We start from the raw sequence: 22,168 nt of genomic DNA, 5'->3' as shown, positions 1-22,168 counted from the left end.
CAGTAGTACGCAAAATCTCAATCGCAAGCAAGGACTACAAGTATGCAAATATTTGACAAGACAATACATTTCAAGTAGGGCTTGCGATGGCGATAATATTGGTAAATATTGTGATGACAGTACCAGTTGTGAACTTATGACAGTTGTCTTCTTTTCTTTCTCCCATCACTCTGTAACCTTCAGCATTTTGAGCAGTATCATTTGTGTCCAACGAGAACATGTGCTGCTGCGAGATTGTCCAAGTGGATAAATATTACATTAGCATGAAAAATGAAAGCTCATACACTTGGAATATATATTTTTCCACTCCAAACAGTCTCTTGCAGTATGAATATTGCACACGCTGATATTGCAATGAGGATATATCCGCGATACGTTGTGCAGTCTTAATTTAAGTGACATGCATTCCCACTCTGAGTATCAATAATATAGTTGGCCACTTGAAGGAGCCTTTATGCACCGAATGTGTATTTTTATTGGTTGGGATGCTGAAGCTCATACTAAAAAAATAGTACAAAAAAAAAAAAAAAGAACAAGGAAACAGATTAATCATAATCGTTATCGTCGCAATTTTCAGCAGCATTATTGCAAATATGCATCTTCCTGATAATGTGCATCTCTAATTACAACCATAAGCAGAAGAGCCTCAAATCCCATTCTCTGGTGAAATGGGTTGTCACAATATTTCAAATTCAATAGTGGAAAAAACCATCTACCATTACCATTAGATAACATTGTTGAGCTGTGAGAAAAAATTAAGAACTAGGAAAACAGAACAATTAATTAAAGATTGCTTCATAACATGTCTTTGACTCCAAAAGTAAAATATTGGGAACACTTCCATGAAATAAAGAAGCACCACTTAATATGGAGCCGCTGGTTGACTTTTGCAACATGGCCAATGTATCAGGTGAGTTTATAAACTGAGCTCTTATTACCATTAATCAAAATAAATTATTACCCCCCTCATTCTTTTAGTTCATTTCTCACAACATATTAGCGCTATGCTTCTTACATGATTTTCTTCAATTCTTTTTACATCGTTTTTTCTGGTGCATGTTTGTCATGATGTTTTAAAGTCATAACTTTTAAAGTTGCTGAGATTATCTGTAAATATTACTTTACAGGAGCTCTATATCCCAGGGCTTGGCAAGTGATATAAAACACTTATCACGATTAGTGTTTTACATCAGTTGATATCGATGATCATTAGGTTTTTGTTTTAAATATCCGAAACACTGCCAAACTGATAACGTGATCATTAATGTTTTATTCAAAATTTCCTCTCGAGCCATCATACTAATTTTTTCCTTTCACTCAAAGTCGTTTTTTATTTTTTAAGACGTTACGGACTGCTGCTGCACAAGTTACTCAGCAGGCTAGTGTTAGCTTACCAATGAGTGATGACACCAACCTAGTTTAGCTCACCAAGAGGGGTTGAGAAGTTAAAGTCTTTCCTCTGCCTACATTCCCCAGAATGCCGTGCGGGATTGAACTATTGAACACGTCTATATAACGATATATATTGCTGCTATTGATTTATTGCCCAGCCCTACTACACTCCCTTCCTCTGAGTTCAATCACTCAAATTTAGACACAAGTGTAGTGTATGGATTAGTGATTTCCACTATAGATGTTAACTTTCAAACGTCTTACATGTGGTCATCCAAGTTCAAGGTATTAGACTATTCCCAAAATAAAAAAAATTACATGAAAATCAGGAAACAGTCTCTGGCAATAGATATGAGCCTAACCTTATCAATATCTATTGCCATAATGATAAACTGTTCAAAACAGCTGTAACTCCTGGACAACAACCCAGGTAAAGCTTGCCATTACACACAGTCAAGACGATGGTAGAGGAGACTGGCACCAGGGGCCACCAAGTCTACCACAACAATATATTTAAAGGCTGTCTGCAAATGATAGTGCATGGTGCCACACTTATTTAATTTTAACTGATGGTGAATTTAGCATGAAGAGTTTAAAATTTCAGTCTGGCTTTCAAAGACAAATCCCTTAATCTACTTCCAATTATGTAAAACATACAACTAAGTCAATATCTACATGTGAGTCAATGTGAATTTATTTTACATAATAGGACAAAAATTGAAGCCCATTGCGATACAGCTGTCACTAAAGTTTACTTAATCGGATATATATGTACTATATTTGGATTGGTTTACAGTTCTGAGGAGGGAGATCAAGTGAGGTGACAGAAAGGTGCTTGAGCAGCGAGGTCTGCAGCCAAATCCTTTGGGATTTGGTCCCTGTGAATGAAAACCTGCCTATTGTCTGTTTTTGTATTGTTCAGTCTTGCTGCTTTTAAACAGGAAACACCAATATTTCTTAGGTAACAACACTGATTATGTGGTTAGGAAAAACACAAGTATACGTTTGGTGAAAACCATGAAAATCAATATAATGCCTGTTATGGAAAAAAACATGCAAAAAAGAAGCATTAAAAAAAAAAAAATCCTTTTTTGAAACAGCGTGAAGCACAGACAGCTAACGTATAGCAACCAGTGATGAATATGAACTAGCTACACCTGGTCTAACCACAACTCCCAATTTCTGTTGTAAACATCCTCTGCAGTTTTAAAAGAGGGAAGTGGCACCTACAAGACCCAGTCCAAAGGAATGCCTCTCTGCGAGAGTTTTGAAGGGGGGGGGGGGGAAATAAAATAAAATGAAAAATGTGTCTAGAACTAAATGTCAACTTCCTCCACAAAATCTGTCACTGCTCAATTTGAGATGAGGGAGGGCTGTCTTCACCATGGAGGGTATGAGCAGGAGGGGGGGAGAAGAAGGTGTGCATGCGGTCCAGTACTGACCTGTGCTGGAAGTTGAGTGGCAGGCCACCCCCTGCCATGCCCCCCCCTGCTCTCCCTCCCTCTGTGGGGTCGTCTGATCCACCCCAATGCGCTGGCGATTCCTCTGGCCAGGATCTGAGCATATGGTGACACGGTGAGAGGATGAGGGTGGATGGTGCGCAGGAAGGGTACTCTGCAACACCAACTTCTTGTGCTACCCTGACCACTCCCTATCCTGATAGACTGCCACGTTACATGACAGGGATGTCATGTAACCGTAATAACGACTTTACACATTAAAACGTAGATCATCCTGACCTAGGAAATGACTGACAGTGACAAAAAGACGATAAAATGCAAGTCATTTAGTATTTATTAGGACCTCCATCTGTAACAACATTCACCGTTTAGTGTTGAAGTTCCTTATGTTTTGGAATTTTCTCAAAAAAAAAAAAAATACAAGTAAATTAGTAAAAAGTCAAATGCACGGTGTCACAAGAGCACTTCTGTAATTTCATTTTCCAAGTACGATGATAGAGTACATAAAGTACGGTGGAGGTGTGTGTGTAAAGTAACTCCTACAATGCTTCATAAGTAAGTGCCAACGTAGTACGTTCTGCAGTGCAGCTGATTTTTTTTGTGCTTATAAATACGAATTTTTTAGCTAAATAAGTTCACTACAGTTCCGCCGTTGCCTATTGTCAGCACAAACTTGAAATACAACAGATGAAACTGAAACATCAGCAAGAGCTATTTTAACGCAAAATTAATTGTGCCGTGAGGGTGTGATGAACTCTCCAAAGTAGTAGTCAAGAAAATGTAATATCTCAACATTCATAGGCTGCCAGAATAGCATCATTCCTCCCCCTCACCACCATCTCATTAATAGAAACTCGATTTGCGGACAGCTGCACTCGCGTACACATTATAGGAGAATTGATTGCACCCAGCACACAATGAAAAGGATGAACACCAGCGAGGGAGGGAGTGAAAGGAGTGAATTAATTAAGAGAACCAGGTGGTCAAATGTTGGGTGGAAAATCACTAGCTAATGACACATCACACTGTGGCCACAGTCTTGCAGTGGACGGTTGTCTATTGTTGAAATACTGACGCTTCATTTGAAACTGACCTTATGCTCTTTGAGCCACATGGCAAATGAGTGAGAGTCAGTCACTCAGTGGGATACATACTGTCAATAAGTATAGGTAAAGTACTTCTAATCCAAACATTACATTAAAAAAAGAGTCGTAAATAAATGACACATCACAAACACCACAGACATGGAGGACTGGGTGATGCTTGATCTCAACTTTATGATTAAAGTTCCTGGGGTTATTACTACTATTTTGGACTGTAAATAAAAAGTAGTTTTTAGCTAAACAAGCTTTAAAAATAATTTCAATAATATGACCGAATATAGTTTTATTAACGTTATTTTTATATGCTAATTTTCCATACTGTTTACAAAGCTGCTACTTCTCAATAGTTTAGATTTGATGAAAAGTTTTTAAAACTTTAAAATTCACATTTTCTTCGTACACAGGTAGATTAACACTAAATAAAAAGTAACACATTTTAGTTTTGGATGTATTTTTCTTTTCCCCCGCACCCTCCAAAATGTAATGCTATCATAGACTTTTTTTCCCCCGATTTAATATTTCGTTGGTAAACTAATTAGTACAGAGGATCGGTTACTATTACCAAACCAGTAGTTTACCAATTACAAGTATTCAAGGTGATGTAATTTACAGCAACAAGATTGTATTTTATTTCTCGTTTTACAAATACCCACACTCTACAGTGGAGTCCGAATATGTTCAGTATATGCAGGCACAAAATGTACATTCACTTTCATACTTTGGTGCAAATTAACATCGCAGTGTAACGTTACATTAATCCCTCAATAACAAACTATCTTAATTTTAAATCACGCAAGAAAAAAACTGACTTTAGCTTAGCTATCATGAGTGGAAAATGGCTCTTCACAAGTCTTACCTGGCCTGTGCTTCGTCCAGGCTTTCGTCGGTGATGGCCATTATTTGCTGTAGAATATCTCCAATGTCTTGTTGCGGCTGACCGAGGGACTGTTGTTTCCGGACCGAGTCCGGATCACCGACATCGGGCTGTGATAGTCCACCGAGTCCGGTGAGACCCGTCAGCATCCTAGTCTGATCATCCATACTTTCAAAGAAAACTCGCCGTTTTCCTCAGTCGACGAACACAATCAAATAGCTAGCCTATTAGCTAGCCAGCAAAGTGTTTTCCACGATAAATCATACAACACTTATTCCCTTACCCGACAGCGACAATAGGCGATTAGTTTGGGGTTGTTTTCGCAAATCAAATAGCACGAACGAGCTTTACATTCGTCTGTATCTTTTGTTTCTTCTACTAGTTAATAAACGCGGCCAGGCTAACGGAGGCTAACCACCGTGTAAAAAGAAGCAGCTAGGTTAGCAGCAGTAGCCCAGCAGAAAGGCAGCAGGGACACACATGCACAGCCTGTGTGAGCGCCTCGCACATTTTCAGGAAAAATGTATAACGAAAATGTAGCCACAAACGAACATACGCGTCTTTAAAAATAGCGCGGTAATTTAGGAGTTATATCAGGTGCGAACACACACAGTTCCAAACCTTGTTGCTCCTATAAAAAAAAAAAATGTGTTACCAAAACAGACTACGGTTTGCCATTGTTGTTGATGAGTATGTGGGATGTTCTTCGGCGGAGTGGTGTACGTCGCTTTGACCATTAAAACTCACAGCACCACAGAGCGCGATCTTGTGGGTGGGTAAATGATAAACTATAAATCGAGAGCATCTTTAGACAGAAAAAAATAAATCTGTCTCGAAACATTTCCCACCGCATATGCAAATATTAGATCTAATTTACGATTATTTTACGCTGCAAAATCTACTTGTAAACCAAAACTGTGATTTGAATGCTGAAAAAATAACAGAGAAAATATTTTGTAAATCTAATACAAGAATGTGACATTAACTTTCATAGTCCAGACAAAACCCCAGCCTTTGACCAACCAAAAACATACTTATTTTTGCAGATCCCAACCTAGGTGACTACGTGTAAAAATAGCAGGAAAATGCTGCTGTACATGTATAGACTTGCTAACTATGCAACGAACATAAGTTATGCAAATGTTGTTTGATGTTTGACGTTCACATGTGTGTGCAAACTGTGCCAATTTCCAGAAGTGCTCAGTCCCAGAGCAAAACAGTTCAGGATACTGTCCCATACCCTGATGAATGAAACATCCCATCAGTTTTCAGTATGAAAACGTTGACAGCAGATTGAAAACAAGTGTCCTTGCTTTTTGCAAACTGGGCAATTCTGATGTTGTTTATCACTCAGATCACAGAGACAGCTTTCCGAGACGAATGGCAGACTGAATGGATGTGGAGGAGAGCAGCAGCCAGCTCTGTTAGACTGAGAGGAGATGATGGGTGTGCATGAGGGAGTATGACCAAACTGACTATTTATGCTGACTCTCCTGCTATCCATCTACTGCAATCTGTAACTAATCAATCTAAAGTTAGAGACAACAAAAACAGCAAATCCAGTAAACAGTTGTTACTCTACGCATGGGCTTTTAAGAAGTCAAACTCAAGTTAAACGAGAAGCTTAACATGTAAACTACCTCGTAGAGTTTTCCCAATTGCATGCATTTTACATGTGAACCTCTAAAAATCCACAGAGTAACTTTATAATGTAATTTTTACCAAGTAGGACATTTAAGTGTTTTTTTTGTCACTGTCAAGATTGTTTTCCTTTGTAAGCAAAACCATTGTCATTGACTTTGTCAATTTTTTTTTAATTATTGTTGTTGTTAGTGATTCACTTAAGAACAATTTCTGTGAAACCTTTACTCATTTGGATGCTAAAGCTGCCCTCCTCTCACCCCACAAGCATCAAGCCTCATTTTCATCTAAATAAGAATCGATCTATCCTGCTGTGCACCATCTTCCCTTACTAGCAAGTCTCATGGTCAAAGCCCTACATTTTCCTCCTTGCTTCTCCATGTGCGCTGCAATCACTCCCCTGAATAAAGCCACAAGAAAATCCTCCAGAAACCACACTGGGGATCGTAACTCTGTCGCAAAGTTATAGACTCGTATCATGTGGGGATGGGGGGGGTAAATAAGGGCTTTTATTGCTGCAATCAAGAGAGGCACAAATTAAGCATACGTGTTAATTAATGAATTGGTCCAAGAGATTGGAGAGATGGCAAATGAAGCTTTGCCTGACTGGTACAATGTCAAGGCTTCGTTCTGCATCAGTGACCAAGCCAAGCAAGAGATGGGGGTGAGTCACTGTGGGGGAGGGGCCTCCTTCTGTATGGTCAGGGGACACTGATGAAGTGCAATAGATGCAGCACCAAACAGGAGTGTGACAGGGGGTGAGCCTCTAGGGTTTCTGTATACACTGAAGAATGTGTGTAAAGTAAGAAGAAAAGTTTTTTTTCTTCTTTTTTTTTACTTGAATAGTTTAACAAGAATATAATCAAAAATGTTTCACTATTTAAGCTACGTCATTGCTTTTTGTCATCACATATGTACTTTCAGGGATTTACCTTTGATTTTTGGGGAGGTATTATTCATGTTAAATAGAGCATCAAATACATAAAAATATATCCTATTGTCAAAACCATTCATTCTTTATTGCCTCAATATTAATTATGATAGTTATCAACTTACTTTGGCAATCACTTTTAAGACAAGGTGGCTGTTTTTTTTGTTTATTATTATAGTTTAATTTGATAACACCAAAAACAGGGACCATACTTTGCTGGACGGCGGCAAAGTTTTGACAACATTTGCTAATTGGTCTAAACAGTTTCAGGATTTACAGATGAAAATGCACTTAATTAAGGCCAGAAGAATAATCTACTCAGGCAATTCACCACCRTTAATACGATTTTGTGAGTAGCTAGCCACTGCCACCTGCTGGTCAAATACATGTATAATTTACCACTGCCATTAAAGTAGTTTGATGTCGGAGCATAACATAAAATGTTATTTTCTTTCTTTAACAAAACAGGACAGGAAAATCAACAAAACTGGAAAATGACATAAAAGCACAAGAATATATGTACATATTTAACAATCGTTGGATTCAGCTGTGCAGAAGCATCATCTATTTAGGACATATTGTTTATGTAGTTGCCTTTTGCAAAGGTGCCGACATCAGATTCTTAAGAAGGTCGGATGAAAGCTCCTGGAATCCAGCCTCCTCGGCTGGAGACGGCATAGAAATAAAAATAATTAGTGTGAAAGTTTCTTTCGCTAGACCATCACAGAAAATGTCAAAATATTACAAAGATAAGATATATTATTCAAGCAAAGTCATTACCTAATTGGACACTGGTCTTTTTGACTAACAGCTGTGACTGCTCCTTGATGGCAAGTAGCTGCTGTATCATTTTACACTGAGTGTCCATCTACAGGCAAGAAAAAAAAAAATTCTATAAGTTACAAAATAAAATGACGACAACATTGCATCAGATCTGGTGCTTTGAAAAATCGTAGTTTAGTTCCCTATCTGAAAACTGGTCCATCTAAATTGCTGTGTGTCTGTGTTTCCCAGTGATAGAATAGCAACCTTTTCATGCCTATAATTGTTATGGAAGGAAATATCTATAATACTAATCTTCAAACTTACTTGACGATCAATCTGTATTCAATTACATGCGTGCATGTTCAAAAGCTTAAATATTTTGAATGGAGAAAGGTTGAGTCTGCTCTTTTCTTTATGTCTATCAACAATAGTTATCAATAATTCTAAGCACTGCACATAGAAACAGTTAAAACCTGACATTATGGTGGTTTTGTGACCATCAAAATATAAGTGGAAAATGCTTGTATTTGTAAATGTATGCGTGTCCCATTTATTTCCACGTTTGCCCCTGAAAAATCTCAGTTCTTATGGCCATTTCTCTTCACCCTCCACCCAATGTACTGAAGTGCCTGGTGGGTGTGTGCATGTCATAGTCGTTCTGCCCAAGGAAGCAACATTTCAAATACAGTACTGCAAGCCCACTCTTATCATGACATTCACTTTAGAGATTAGAACATACAAGCTTGAAAATACAACTTCTTATTTGTGAGGACAAAAGAGAAAAAAAAATCCAACATACAATTATGGCCATAGTATGCATCATGGGTCGCTGCCTACAGAGGACGTCGTGGTAGTTGGGTTTACTCTGTATGACAGAGTTCTGCGAGGACTGGACTATTAACGTAGAGTTTAGAGGTATACCCGTCTCCTGTCCCATCTTCACCTTCCTACAGCGGAAAATCAATAACACAATTGGTACAAATTCAAAGAAAGTCATGGATAGCATTGTCACGTGAATGCTTGATGATAATATAAATATTTACTTTTCCAGCTCCTCTGCTTTTTCCTTGTGTTTGTTCATAAGCGCCTCCCAAGACTCACTTTCAGCCTTGAGCCTAAGAAAAAACACAAAGAAAAGATCATATATGTGGCCATTTTATTTTTATAATTATTCTTACAATAAGCATCGGACATGAGAGTAGACAGAACAACATGCCTGTTGATTGCTTTCTGGACGTTTGCCATGGCTCTTTGCACGGCAGGCTGACTGCAACTTAAAAGCAATAAAAGACACAAATGCAGTGAAGACAGTCATTATGATTAATAGCAGAAGTACAGTGAAATATGTATACTTTTAAAAAAGTATGCATACTTGGGTTGACTCGAAGATAGTTTATGTGGTTCRTTGCTTGTATTTTTGGTTAAGCAGCTCCACTCCATCTTGATGTTTTCAACTACACAAAACAGGAATAACAGAGATAACATAAAATTATTGTTTCAATAATTAAAAAATACTGAGCTCCAAGAAATTTATTTAAAAAAAAACTACCAACCTTGTTTTTTAAAGGTCTCCAGTGAAGCTTTTGGAAATGACTCAAGTGAATTTTGAGTTCTTTCTAGTGCCATCTGCAAAGCAAACACATGTGAATAAACAAAAAATATTCTCACAGTTTACAGACGGTAAACTGACATACAAAAAAAGTTTTGTTTTTTTTTAACTCACATTTTGTTGTGTAATTTTGTGGCCAGTATTAATTAAATATCTAGTCATTCTTCTAATATTGAGTAAACAATATGCACCTATTTAGCAAAAMTATGAACATAAAACTGCTACTGGCTATATTTCATAACATCTTCAAATCTTCATTTAATCTTTTAAGAGTTGGTAGGGACAAAGAAATACAAATRATCTATTGGACCTTCATCGAGTTCAGGAGAAATTTGTTATAATGGTTTAATGCATTTGGTTTCTATAGCTTCACTTAACATACCTCCATTGAAGCCTCCAGCAGTTTTTCAAGTCTCTCTTCTTGTGATAATGATGGACTTATGCTTCTGCACAAAGCTAGAACAGATTCATTTTGATTATTTGTCTTGAACAAAAGTAAATATTAATGTTTCACTGTGGGGGGATAAACATATGATGGAGGGGGGAATATATCTCACTCTCATATGGGTTGGGAAGGGCAGGGAGGGAGCGTCGGGTTATGGTGTTTCTCCTCCAGGATTTATGCTGTTCACGGGGATTTACGGGTCTTTCTGTGAGTGTCTCCATTTCTTGTTTCATCGTCTCTGACTGTTCGTCTCCAGGATCTGGCGTCCGTGTGGTAGATAATGTCGAATCGGTCCGGTGACACTTCAGAGGAGGTTCCGACTCGGGGATTGGGGAGGAGCATCTTTTTGAAGTCTGGACCGAAGACGGGACCTTGGCATAAACAACAAAGCCAGTAACTCTCCATTCAACAAATCATCTGCTGTAAACTACAGAAAGGGTTTTTATTTCTCACCTCTAATGAGGTTTCGTCTGCCTCAACACGTCCGCAGCTAAAGCAGGTAATAGACGAAAAAGTCGCTTTAATGTTTACATCAGACCAGAACAAAACTCTCAGAAAGGTCCACCAAAACATGACAACAACACAGTTCGTTTAAGATTATTTACAGTAGTAAGGTAATGGATTTGTTTAATTTAAATAAGTTGTATTACGAGCTTAAAACAAAACATACCCGTGCTCAACTTCAGCCGTCTTTTCCGCCATTTTAATTTCAAATAGCTGTCCTTACAGCGCGCCCAAAGACCAAACCCAGCCTTTCACGGCTCTAAGACTCATGGGAAATGTAGTTAAGCAATACAAGGGTCGAGGCTTAAAACTAAATTTGTTGCACCTTACACCTTATAGATGCATTTAGAAATACTTATATGAACAGTTGAATAGGGGCATTTTAGCAAAGTCATATTTATTGTGATCCCTTTGAATAAAGTTCAAAAGATTGTGACTGTTTTATAGAAACAATGTTTAAATGACTTCAAGTTTGATGCAAAAAAAAAATAAAACTAAAAGTGTACAGAGGCTCTCCAAAGTCAAAATGTTTAAATGCTTTCGTTTTGTGCCTCTCCTTAAAAAATAAAACCATGACAAAACACTTAAAAACTTTTTGCGCTTAAGACATGACATGTATTGTTTACTAATAAAAAATGTTTGAGAGACAAAACTAATATTGTTGAATTCAATTTGGAATAAAATTTCAGCATTATTTGGTAGCATGCCGCATCTTGACTTCTCACCCCTCATCTCCACACTTTACCTACCAAAGGTTCTCCACATGGATCACAGTGTGATCCATGTGGATCACAGTGTGATCCATGTGGATGGTGGATGAGAGACGTTGATGAGAGACGTTCGTCTCTCATCCACCGTTTAACACAATGTCAACTCTAATTTTATTCTGGACTCTGGCTAGGACAATTAATTTTTGTTTTTTGTCTGAAGTAAATTTTTTGATCGGCTTTGTCTGAATTCAGTGATGCTAAAAAAAAACTCCATCTTCATCTTTACAGCAGATGGCGAAAGGTTTTGAATTAAAACTGATGTTTGAAACTGTTCATAATTTCATCTCCCATGTGAAGAAAAGTAAACCCAAAAGCATGATTCTGCCTACACCATGTTTAACTGCTGTTTTTTTAAAAAAAATGTTTTGCCCAAAACGTCCAGCTTAGTTTCTTCAGACTATAAAACTTTCTACAAGTCTTTAAGAAATTTTTACCATTCTCCATTACTTTCATTATTGATAGTTTTTGTTGGTGGAGCACTTAGYTATTTCTCATTTCATGGAATTACACCGCTTCAGATTAGAAAATGTACAATTCTTAAAATTATTAGCCAATTTCTAAACTTGTGAAAGTAAAAGTTATATTCTACATTCATCTTTGAAGTTGAAAGGTGCCTATAGTTTACCTAATAACTGGATATATTTAAAAGTAATCAAATGTCCAATTTAAACTGGACATTTGATTGGACATTGAGTTACTTTTGTCTTAATCAGAATCAGTTAAACTTAACTTACATATCTTTCAACTTTGATAGTTATGGCATTTAAAAAATATAAAAATTCCATTGTTTGAGATTTTGTTTAACCAAACAGTACTTTAGTTTTTGGTCAGCATGGTGCATCCCATGACACAGACACTTTGATAAACAATCTTGYTTCCAGGTTGTCTTATATTGTATTCTCATATCTTAGTAATGCCAAATTTACCAGCAAAAATAATGATTGTTACATTCTCTCAATACAATAAAAAAAAAAAMCACACAAAAAAAGACAAAATGAATACTTCATAATTTTAAATCTTTATAAGTCTGTTAAATTTCTTTTTCACTTTTTACAAAAACAAGGGAGGGGAAAAAAAATCCAAAACACTATTGCAATTCTCTTGGAGAATGCCCTTTTTTGTGCCTGTAGTTTTCACTCTGGCTAGCACAATCTGAAACTCCACTCAATACTGCTGTCTTCATGGCCTTTCAATAAGAGTGGGGAGGGAAAAACAAAAGAACGATGTAGAAAAATGGACAGTTATAAAAAACATTAGAATTGAGACAAAGCAAATGGAAAAACAACAGACGTAGAGTTCAGCGGGGAACGAAGAAAGGGATACACAGAGTGAACAGTCCTACATGCCATGACTATCTCAGCTGTCTAGTGTTTGGAACAACAGCCGTACTTTTCTTCCTCTTTCAAAATCTTCTGTCCCTTTACAGTTTGGTTATAAGGGCAGCATTTGCTGTTGGCACTGAGATCAAGAAGGCAGCCTGAGAGTTCCTTTGCCCAGGAAGAACTGCAGGACACGGTCCACGAGCAGAGCAGCAATAAAGTCCACCAAAAGAACCTGGGCAATTATTAATTTGAACTGCAAGAAAGCAGACAAAGCATGTTACACAATCTTATTACAAGGCTATCAAAACAAGAAATGGTAATGTAATGTTAGCTCACCTCAGTTGGAATTTCTACAAGAGCAAACTGTTCATTGAATTCTGGAGAGGAACCAGTAAGAAGCCCGACAATTGCTAACCCTGAAAGTACGATACTCCACAGTAGTGGTCGATTTTCACTGAGAGACTCCATGAATGGGTGACCCTGTAAGACACAAAGAGGAATCCATTACTTTAAATAAACAGTTATTTAGAAATGGTTTTAAATAACCAATTCATGGTCACAAATGTGAAGATACCTTGTAGTTTATGGCAAAGGTGGCCATCTGCATGGCCATTGACATTATGTACACAGTGCTGTTAATTAGGCTGGGTTCGAATTCTTTATACAGATCTACAAACTGCTCCTCTCTGTAAAAAAAAAACAACCCAACATAAAAATGATAAAGCATTCACAAAGTACCACTGATAGGAAAATGAGAAAACATTGTATACATTTTATATTAAATAAAACAAGTGTTTGCTCATCAGCAGCTTGGACGTCCCATCTTAAAAAGATAAAATCTAATAAAGTATTAATCCAAAAACATTTTAAACAAGAAGTTGTTAAAAAATGTCTAATACAAAGGCGATACTGGTGGGGAACAATCATTTCAGTTTTATTTGAACATAGAAAGGCTCAGTTAGTTCAAAGAACACGTTTCACATGCCATTACTGTGATGCATGGCCTTTCAAGAGGTCTTTGGTCTTACCCTGTTGCACTTTTGCTTACCTTGGTGGACTTCTGGTTTGCGCCTCTTTGTAAAGATACACAAGACTACAAAAGTGAACTGCAAACTGCAGCAGCACAGTCAACACTGTGTACAGATTGAAGATGTTTGGTAAAGGCCGCTCTCGAGACAACGTTTTCAGAGGCTGCGAAAAGAGGAGGGAAAAAAAAAAATCCTAGTTTGTCTGTTTTTTTTTTAAGTGGAAACAGAATTGCGGTGGAATTTTAAAATTTACATTTAGGGTAAGCACCAAAAAACATGTTAACTTGACAGTAAATAACTCAAATTCTAACCTTTGACCTAGATATAAAGAGAAAGCATCCAGCCAAAAGCAAGCCTTGCAGAGTCGCCTGGAAATCGCTGAATTTGACTCCTTCGAGGTAGAGGACAGACTGACTGTAGGCCAGCACTAGTGCATTGAGAGCTAGAATCTTGAACATCTGCAGTGTTGTAACCAGAGTGCAGCGACCTTGTTTTATTACATGACAAACTGATGGAATAAAGACAAAACAAAAACAAATTGAGTCTGAGAGTTAATAATCAGTTTTGTTTATAAATACAGAGAAATAAGTATTGAAACATGTGACTCACTGCACTGAATGGAGGAGAGTTTGGACGTGAAGGGAGCAGCAATGGAAGCGTCACCCAGCTTGACGACTTGTACCTGATCCTCCTCAAGTTCTCGGAGAACTTGACTGATTTTTTCCTGTTACGGAGAAATCCTGATGGTTAGCGTAGTGTATGTTTCTTCATGTTACAGGAAGCACAAAAAATGGTTAACAAAAGTAAGCTTTTTTTTTTTTTGAGTAGTTCATATTTTTTTGAGTAGCCCATGTCAAATGTATATGATGACATTGAAAGATGAGTGGGACATTAAATATATTCTAAGTCTAATTTAGTTAAATCTTTAGCCAAAAACTAGGCCTTGCTCCCTGTTTTTACAATCTAAGACATCCCAGTAGTTCTCTAAAGGCTCCAATTTAAACATAAAACAAAGAGATTTTTAATATTTCTTGGGACAGTTGTAACTAGAGACATTGTGACAAATTAGGGCGGAATACCTATTGTAATTAATTAATTGCCTCTATGATTACATTATGTTTCCAAAAGAAGATGCAAACATTTTTGTTAAATGATAAAGTAGAACACCTTTTGTGCTGCAAGCTGCTCCTCTCTCTGGGCCATGGCCCGCTGTCTGGCTGCTCTGGAGCTCAGCTTGACACCAGAACTAACAGGTGGTACTGGCCTTATGTCTGATGTTGCCGACTCCTTATCTCTACCCCGCTTCTTTTTCTCAGGCATGCGCTCTGGAGCATTGGCTAAGAGGGCCACCCCTGTGAGAAAACAAAGTGTTCATTGCTCACAACTGGAGGCGACACTTGGAAAACTTGCTTCAGCACTACGAGTTATTTAAAAATAACTTACCTATGTGAGCATGTTTAAGTGCTCCGACGTCATTTGTGCCATCACCACACATCAAGGTCACATAACCAAGTCCCTTAAGGCTGGTGATTACAAATTCCTAAAACACATAAAATCAAACGTTTGTTGCAAACACCAAATTGAGGTGGGAAGAGAGTGCACAAAATATGACTTAAAGACTGCTGCTTCAGGACCTACCTTCTGTTTTGGGCTGACTCGAGCAAATACTCGTATATGAGGTAACAGTGTGTGGAGAAGGTGGGGATCGCAGCCCAATCGAACCAGCCCTTCTCCTGTTACACACAAGTCAAACTGTTGCACAAACGAAGAAACTGAAGGAGGGGGCAGCGCAACAGTTACGGTGCCATCAATGGATTCCCAATGCCACTGACCTGGAAAAACAGAATTTATACATAAAACTTCTTGTTATTCAAGCCAAGTGTCAAAACACTCTTCAGAATTAAGCGATGAACCTAATGCGTACCCTGATTGAGGCTCGGCTGCAAAATAAGTGTGTGATCTTTCTGGATAAAGTGGAGCTCTCTTGCAACATGGCATGCAGTTAGGGGGTTGTCTCCTGTGATCATGACCACCTGAAGGAAGAGAAGAAAGAGTCAGCCATTATAAAGCTGCTTATTTGAGAACGAACCCAAAATTTTCATCACTGTTTTGTTTGCTTTTTTACATGATGAGATGCTTCTTGGATCTCTTTGATCACTGCCTTGCTGTCATTCTTGAGTGGACAGGAAACAACCATGAAACCAGCAAATTGTAGATCACACTCCAAAGCATCACGACTGATCTCACGGCACTGCATAACCCAAAAATATTTTAGTTAGTTTCTATCAGGTCTGTTTATAGACACTACAGAAAAATCAAACAACCTCTGAAGGTTTTGATTAAAAGAAAAAAAAGCTAAACAAACCTGTTGATGACTGAGGTGTCCAATTTCTTTGTAACCCAAGGCCAGAACTCGTGCCCCCTCCCGTGACATTTCTCTGTGGACTTCATCATAATTTCCTGGACACGCTGTAAACTACGGACAGTGGTATTTTAGACAAGGAAGTGAAGAGTCTGTGAAAAATGCGGAGCTATAATTTACCATTCCTCTAAGTGTCTCTGGGGCACCCTTGACAGTCGAGATGTAGCAAAGTTCGGTGGATCCAAGTTTCTCGTACGAGGCCAAGACAGACATCCTTTTCAGAGCGCTGGCAAAATGGAAACGCTGGTGGATCTTCAGTCCCTGTGTTTTGATGCCTCGTGGGAAAACTTTTTCATCTGGTTTAAACAGAAAAAAAAAAACTTAAGTAACCATTCTATTGTTTAAAATGTACTAGTCCAATAATATAAGGAGAACACTGTTAACCATATAGTCCTAGCACACTCATGAATTGCACTATAGATGTAGGAGGCACCTTTGGTAAGTGTCCAGTCAGCAGCAGTTAGCATGGCCTTCTCTAATGGATCTCCCACCAGTTGCCCATCATCCAGAGTAACCAGTGAGTGACAGGTAGCCACAACCCTATGTGTCTCAACTGGGATCTCAGAGACAGGCATCACCTCTTTTCCCTCTCTGTCAGTGAAAACAAGATGGATACAATAAACGACAAATAATTTGAAATAATTGCAATCTAAATTACAAGTACAATCTTGTAATTTAATCTTGTCTTCTCAATTTTATGCTGCCAAACAGAATTGGTTGACAGGGTTTACCTGAGGCCTGCTACCCCTCGAACTACCAAGCTGTCACTGGTCAGAGTTCCTGTTTTGTCAAAACAGCAAATCTCTACTTTCCCTGCAAATGGTATCCTGAAGGGTTCTGTGCAGAAAACATCTAAAGCAGAAAAAGAGCAACAAGCGTCATACTCGATACCACTTAGTGAATTTGTTGCAGTAGATATTCTACGATCCCAGCAGAAAAAGAAACAAACTTACAAAGTTTAGCCAAGGCGATGAGAGATGTGTTCACTGCTAAAGAAAGCTCTATCGGAAGTTCCGGTGGGACCACTGAAGTGAGAATAAGTGTGCACTCCAAAAACAACTTGTAGCGATTCCTTGTGAGATCCTTTGTTCCTAGGGAGGGATACAATAATAATAAAAAAGGACATGTTTCAGAATCAACTTCACCGCTCATTCTGACGTATAAGTACAAACTTGGATGCAAGTTTTATTGGCTTTCAAAAAAAATTTGCGATACATCTTAATGAGCTAATTGTTGTCACCTCACCTTCAACCCACACATATGCAGCAGCAGCAATGGCAAACACAAGGAGGAAGAGAATAAAGATAAAAGTCTCCAGGTTGTTTGCCGTCACTCTCTTTACACCGAAGAGAATTGTCCTTAGCAGTTTACCCTGTAGAACGTCACAACACACTGTTTAGTAACGGACAACAATGATTTTAATAATGGAATAAAAAAAATACTTTAAGATTTAACAGTTATCCCTATTCCTTACCTGAGACGTATAGAATCCTGTTCTCAGTACATAAGCCACACAACCATTGTCTACAGCTGCAAATAATAAAAAAATGTACCAATAAATATACTGTTCAATCCTAGTAGATACTCCTGTTGAATGAAAAGACAGAGGGACTAGCACTTACGCTTAAGTCCAGCACTGGTCTTTAAAGGAGGAGTATGCTGAACCACTTTGGTTCCACCAGAGATGATATGTAGGCGAGAGTCTGTCTGAAGGTCCAAAATCCGCCCTGGATCCAAGTCTTCTACTGGCTCCTGCACACAATAGAATAATAATAAAAAAAAGGCTTGAATTTTATTAAAATAACAGCACAACAAAAAAGTATTTAAACCACTTACAGATTTCTGGTTTGTCTTTTTTGTCACACTGTGTCATACATCATTCTACATTTGAGCATACTTCAGATGCTCAAAAAATAATATCAGACAAAAAATCCATAATTTAGTTTTCAAAACATGATGTATTTCAGTCAACTTGGCTGTCCGGACCAATCAGATCCAACATGAAAAGTAATTGCGTTCTAAATCTAATATCTGGTGGCGTCACTCTTGGAGGCAACAACTGCTGTTAAGCATTTGCAATAACTAGAGATGATCTTTTACATCGATGTGAAAGAATGTTTTGCCCATTTGTTTTTAATTCAGCTAATGACAACAATTCAGTTTTAATTCAGCTACATTGGTTTTCAGGCAATGCGGGTTTTAGGGCGTTCCGAAGCATCTCAATTAGATTTCAGTCTAAATTTTTACTAGTCTACTCCCAAATGCTACTGGTGAAATAGGCAACAATTCTGTTGGTGCTTTCGGGTTGGAGCAGCCACAAAGATTCCCAAGCATCCAGATGTGCCAGACAGGCTTGTTCTTCTTGTTGTTTCATGAAAACTGACCTCAACAGAGACAAGTGACGTCCTATGTGACCTCCAGGGTATGCACTGAGGCACCTTTACGAGTTATCTTGGTGGATCAAGAAAGTTTCTTGTGTTCACTATTTCGGAAGAAAAATATTTCTCACTGTGGTTTGCTCGAGTCCCAAAATGGATTTCTCATCTATTCTTAAAATTCTTTAGATCAGGACATGATTTGTTGCCTTCATCCCAATGTATCTTATCAGAATTTTCTATTTGAGAAATAGTGTCGTGTGGAAGCAATCAGACTTGGGTGTCGCTAGTGAAACTGAACTCAACTTTCTAAATGTGGGGCTTACAAATTTAATTTATAATTTAACAAAGCAGTTAACATTTGAAAACACCATCTTGTATTTTTTTTACTGAGTTTGTCTGTCTAATTATGACATTGTTTGTTGCTCTGAAATATTTAGACGCAGCAAAAACAGTAAAAATCTGTATTGAAGCAAATAGTTTACCACATCACTATATTATTTACTAACCTTCATCTGTGGGACAGACTCTCCAGTCAGCATGGCTTCATCCACAATGCAACGTCCTCTGAGTAGCAGCACATCACAGGGTACCAAGTTGTCTTGGGGTGAGCGTCCTATAGAATAGAAAACACACATTTCAACACAGGAAATGAATGTAAGGTTTGCGGTAAGGAGTCATAACATTTAGGACTGCACACTCACCTATGGAGACAATGTCTCCAGGAACTAGTTCATCACTAGAAATAGGTCTCCATTTCCTGTTGCGATACACCTATCAAAAACGTACATACACTTATTTTGATATGCTAGGTATATCACATTATTTATGGAAAACAGATTGAGCTATAAAGTTTGGATAAAATATGTTTTAAAGGTCTAATCTCTCTTCATGAAGCCAATGGAAAAAGTCCCTAAGAACTATTAAATGGCCTAATGTAAATTTTTTTTTTCAATTCAATTTGCATAAATGTGTGACTTTTTATTCTTCATCATACTCTGTTGGTTGCATAAGTGAACTTGATCATTTCACTATAAAGTTCTTATGACAAAATTAGCAACAGAATGCATTTTAAACTTGATCAAGCATACCTGGATCATATAGGGCTTATTTCCCATGCGGCGTATTTCTGACATATTCCTCATTTGCTGTTGGACCAGGGATGCCTCAAATGCAACCAGCATGAACAGAGTAAAAACGCTGTAATACCAGTATTCGTCCAGACACCACAGCCCCACACAGAAAACCTGATGGACAAAGGGCAGATAACATCAAACTGATGCAAAGCATTTACATTTTCTCTTCCTGACTAATGAACCCAGAACAATTCCAGGAAAAAGAAACACACGTACCTGGAACACAAAAAAAGGAGCTGTTGCTCTTTCTTTAAAGAGCTCCAGAAAATCTGGCACAACCATCTCTGCACGATTGGCGCTATACCGCTTTTCTGCAGCCTTTAGCTCAGTTTCTTCCTGATATCCACGCCACGACTGGAAGTGGCCCATTGGGTGGTTAATTGGGAATGCCACTGGAAGGAAACATTTCTTCTCTTGGTAGTCAAAAATGTAACGGATCTTTTGAAACTCAAACGATAAAATCTTTTCCCCATTCTCCTCCTGTTGATCCAAACATAGGACATATTTTTAAAAAAATATATTGCAGTGGCAAAAAACCCCCAAAAAAACAACAACAAAAAAACATCCAAGTAATAGATAAAATTCAAAGCCAGTATCTAAATTAACCTAACAATTTCCAGATAAATAAAACCAAATTTCTAAGCACGTAGATCTTTGACAAAAAGTAATGGCATGTGTGGCTTTCACAAACCTTGTCACACCATCTTTCAGCATTTTAGGGAAGTAACATTTAACATATTTTGATATGACAACATAGGGAAATCAGTCTTTAAAGATGTGAACAAACCTGATCCCTCTGGAGTGTGACAAGCTCAGCAGAACCATTGTTGGGGGTTGGAATGACCTTTGCCAGCGTAGCCAGCTTGGGATCTGGCTCCTGTGTTTATTTAAAGAAAGAAAACAGATGATATATTCACATGCTGTGTGGACAGCACTTTTATTTTTGGAGCACCCTAATGATATACTCAGCACAACCCGCTGATATACAGAGAAAAGAGCTAAACTTTCCCTAAACAGAGGAATGATGAGGATGATGAAATCAACATGCCTTTCAGCAAAAGTTTTGATGAGATCTGTAATTGTTCAATGTTAGCGAGTTTAAAAGATCTGTTACTTTCTGACTATTTGATTCATAACAGATGTTGGTTTCCAATGCGAGTAAATTTATAATAAACAGAATCTTTAAGACAGATATTGATTATTCTGGTATTTGAAGTCATAACAAGAACTTCAGTTTTCCAGAATGACATTCTGTCCATCAACCATCAAAAATACTATCAAAATATATAAATTTGACATAGGATTAATAACTGTATCGTTTCTTTCATTTTCATTGGTTATAACCAAGCAAATGTTTACTAATCAGTACCAACTCTGTGGATATCTGAAAGAGAACACTCTAAAGGAGAACATTTTAGATAAGTACATAAAGTCAATAAAAATGTATAAAACATTACGTGATGCATGGAAACCTTAAAATACAGTCAGCACTAATACAGGTGCTATTTGACATGTTCAAATCGACATGTAGGAGTAGAGAAAATCTCACTATACTGTATGTGAGATTTTTTTATTGAGCTAAAAAAAATAGGTAGGATTTTTTTGTACTATCTGCTGTAAAAGTGCACATAATTTGCTATAACTTGCATTTACCTTGGAACAAGTGAGCCAACAATGCACGTGCACGGACCAGTATCCAGAGAGTGCTGTGAGGACGTGCGCGATCCCGATAGCGGCTAAAGCGAGGAGGCCTGCCTCTGGATACTCTGAGGCACCGTACACTCCTAACCACACATACACCCAGCCAGGGTAGAGAACAGCCAGAAACGGGAGGACTGTGCCGTGTAGCAGTCGGGGCCTCCGTCTGTACAGCGTCACCGAGCTTACTAGCTCATCACCGGCGCCGCTGTCATTCTGGTTGTGGTTAACAGAGGGGGCCATTTGTAGCTCACCCGGTCCTCGGATTCCGTCTGCAGCCATACTCTCGTCTTTCTTGGCGTCGTTCATTGTATCCGAATCCCTCCTTGGACCCCCTCTACCATCCACCACCACCCCGTCTCGCTACAGTCGTTAAAAATACGATTCTACACACGAAGCGGTGTGTTATCCACCTTTGAGAGCCCGTCTTTTGGGTTGACTGTTTCCCGGCCGCTGCTTCCGCATACGCAAATACGCAAAGACACGTCATATTTAAAAGAGCGTCAGTTTACCTCCAACTTGTTTATCTTCTTTTTTTCTCAAAACGCCTTTACACTACTGGTTTCCAAATTAGTAATATTTTATGTTGCTTTCTGCAAATATATTTCAACATAAGTTGGAATAAATAAAATTAATAAACACAGGGAAACGTAAAAAGGAAACAAATAAAACAAAGAAGTTGGAGAATCGTAG

General features: G+C 38.1%; 3 protein-coding genes across 6 annotated transcripts in view; all 3 read right to left on the bottom strand.

Annotated features, from left to right (window-relative positions):
• Window positions 1-5,578, bottom strand: part of pbx4 (pre-B-cell leukemia transcription factor 4) — a 28,906-nt gene extending 23,328 nt beyond the window's left edge. Inside the window, exons 1-2 of one of the 4 annotated variants that reach the window (XM_008416044.2) lie at window positions 4,812-5,578; window positions 2,835-2,948 (exon numbers count right to left, since the gene is read on the bottom strand). In XM_008416044.2, coding sequence (XP_008414266.1) covers window positions 2,835-2,948; window positions 4,812-4,996 — 299 coding nt within the window. In that variant the 5' untranslated portion in view covers window positions 4,997-5,578. The remainder of the gene's footprint in view (window positions 1-2,834; window positions 2,949-4,811) is intronic. The other 3 variants (XM_008416046.2, XM_008416045.2, XM_008416047.2) reach the window with 3 other exon arrangements.
• Window positions 5,579-7,355: 1,777 nt separating this feature from the next.
• Window positions 7,356-10,958, bottom strand: dsn1 (DSN1 component of MIS12 kinetochore complex). Its single transcript, XM_008416048.2, has 11 exons — window positions 10,891-10,958; window positions 10,674-10,710; window positions 10,333-10,591; window positions 10,158-10,231; window positions 9,720-9,792; window positions 9,539-9,620; window positions 9,383-9,439; window positions 9,210-9,281; window positions 8,966-9,113; window positions 8,182-8,269; window positions 7,356-8,066 (listed from the first exon to the last, which is right to left on the bottom strand). Exons 1-11 carry the CDS (start codon window positions 10,920-10,922, stop codon window positions 7,984-7,986), a joined length of 1,005 nt encoding a protein of 334 aa, XP_008414270.2. The 5' UTR covers window positions 10,923-10,958; the 3' UTR covers window positions 7,356-7,983.
• A 1,548-nt stretch (window positions 10,959-12,506) lies between these two features.
• Window positions 12,507-21,954, bottom strand: atp13a1 (ATPase 13A1). The gene is made up of 25 exons (XM_008416049.2): window positions 21,431-21,954; window positions 20,565-20,654; window positions 19,994-20,257; window positions 19,733-19,888; window positions 19,346-19,415; window positions 19,151-19,257; window positions 17,889-18,018; window positions 17,741-17,796; window positions 17,512-17,638; window positions 17,220-17,357; window positions 16,998-17,118; window positions 16,700-16,857; window positions 16,387-16,562; window positions 16,210-16,320; window positions 15,970-16,095; window positions 15,769-15,877; window positions 15,483-15,676; window positions 15,288-15,384; window positions 15,012-15,196; window positions 14,454-14,568; window positions 14,156-14,352; window positions 13,865-14,007; window positions 13,391-13,502; window positions 13,153-13,296; window positions 12,507-13,069 (listed from the first exon to the last, which is right to left on the bottom strand). The coding sequence occupies exons 1-25, from the start codon at window positions 21,782-21,784 to the stop codon at window positions 12,959-12,961; spliced, it is 3,591 nt and encodes a 1,196-aa protein (XP_008414271.1). The 5' UTR covers window positions 21,785-21,954; the 3' UTR covers window positions 12,507-12,958.
• Window positions 21,955-22,168: the final 214 nt, after the last annotated feature.

The sequence above is a fragment of the Poecilia reticulata genome, linkage group LG8, assembly GCF_000633615.1.
Source record: "Poecilia reticulata strain Guanapo linkage group LG8, Guppy_female_1.0+MT, whole genome shotgun sequence".
In the NCBI taxonomy this organism is placed as follows: domain Eukaryota; kingdom Metazoa; phylum Chordata; class Actinopteri; order Cyprinodontiformes; family Poeciliidae; genus Poecilia; species Poecilia reticulata.
Note: the sequence above shows the minus strand (reverse complement) of the source record. Positions and strands in the feature narration are given on the sequence as shown.

Coding starts and splice junctions, on each gene's coding strand:
- atp13a1 (XM_008416049.2), bottom strand. CDS start 21,784: ATGAACGACGCCAAGAAAGACGAGAGTATGGCTGCAGACGGAATCCGA. Junction 17,639..17,740: donor CAGGATTCTATACGTCTCAG/GTAAGGAATAGG, acceptor GACGTTCTACAG/GGTAAACTGCTAAGGACAAT. Junction 15,677..15,768: donor GCAGCCGAGCCTCAATCAGG/GTACGCATTAGG, acceptor CTGTTTTTCCAG/GTCAGTGGCATTGGGAATCC.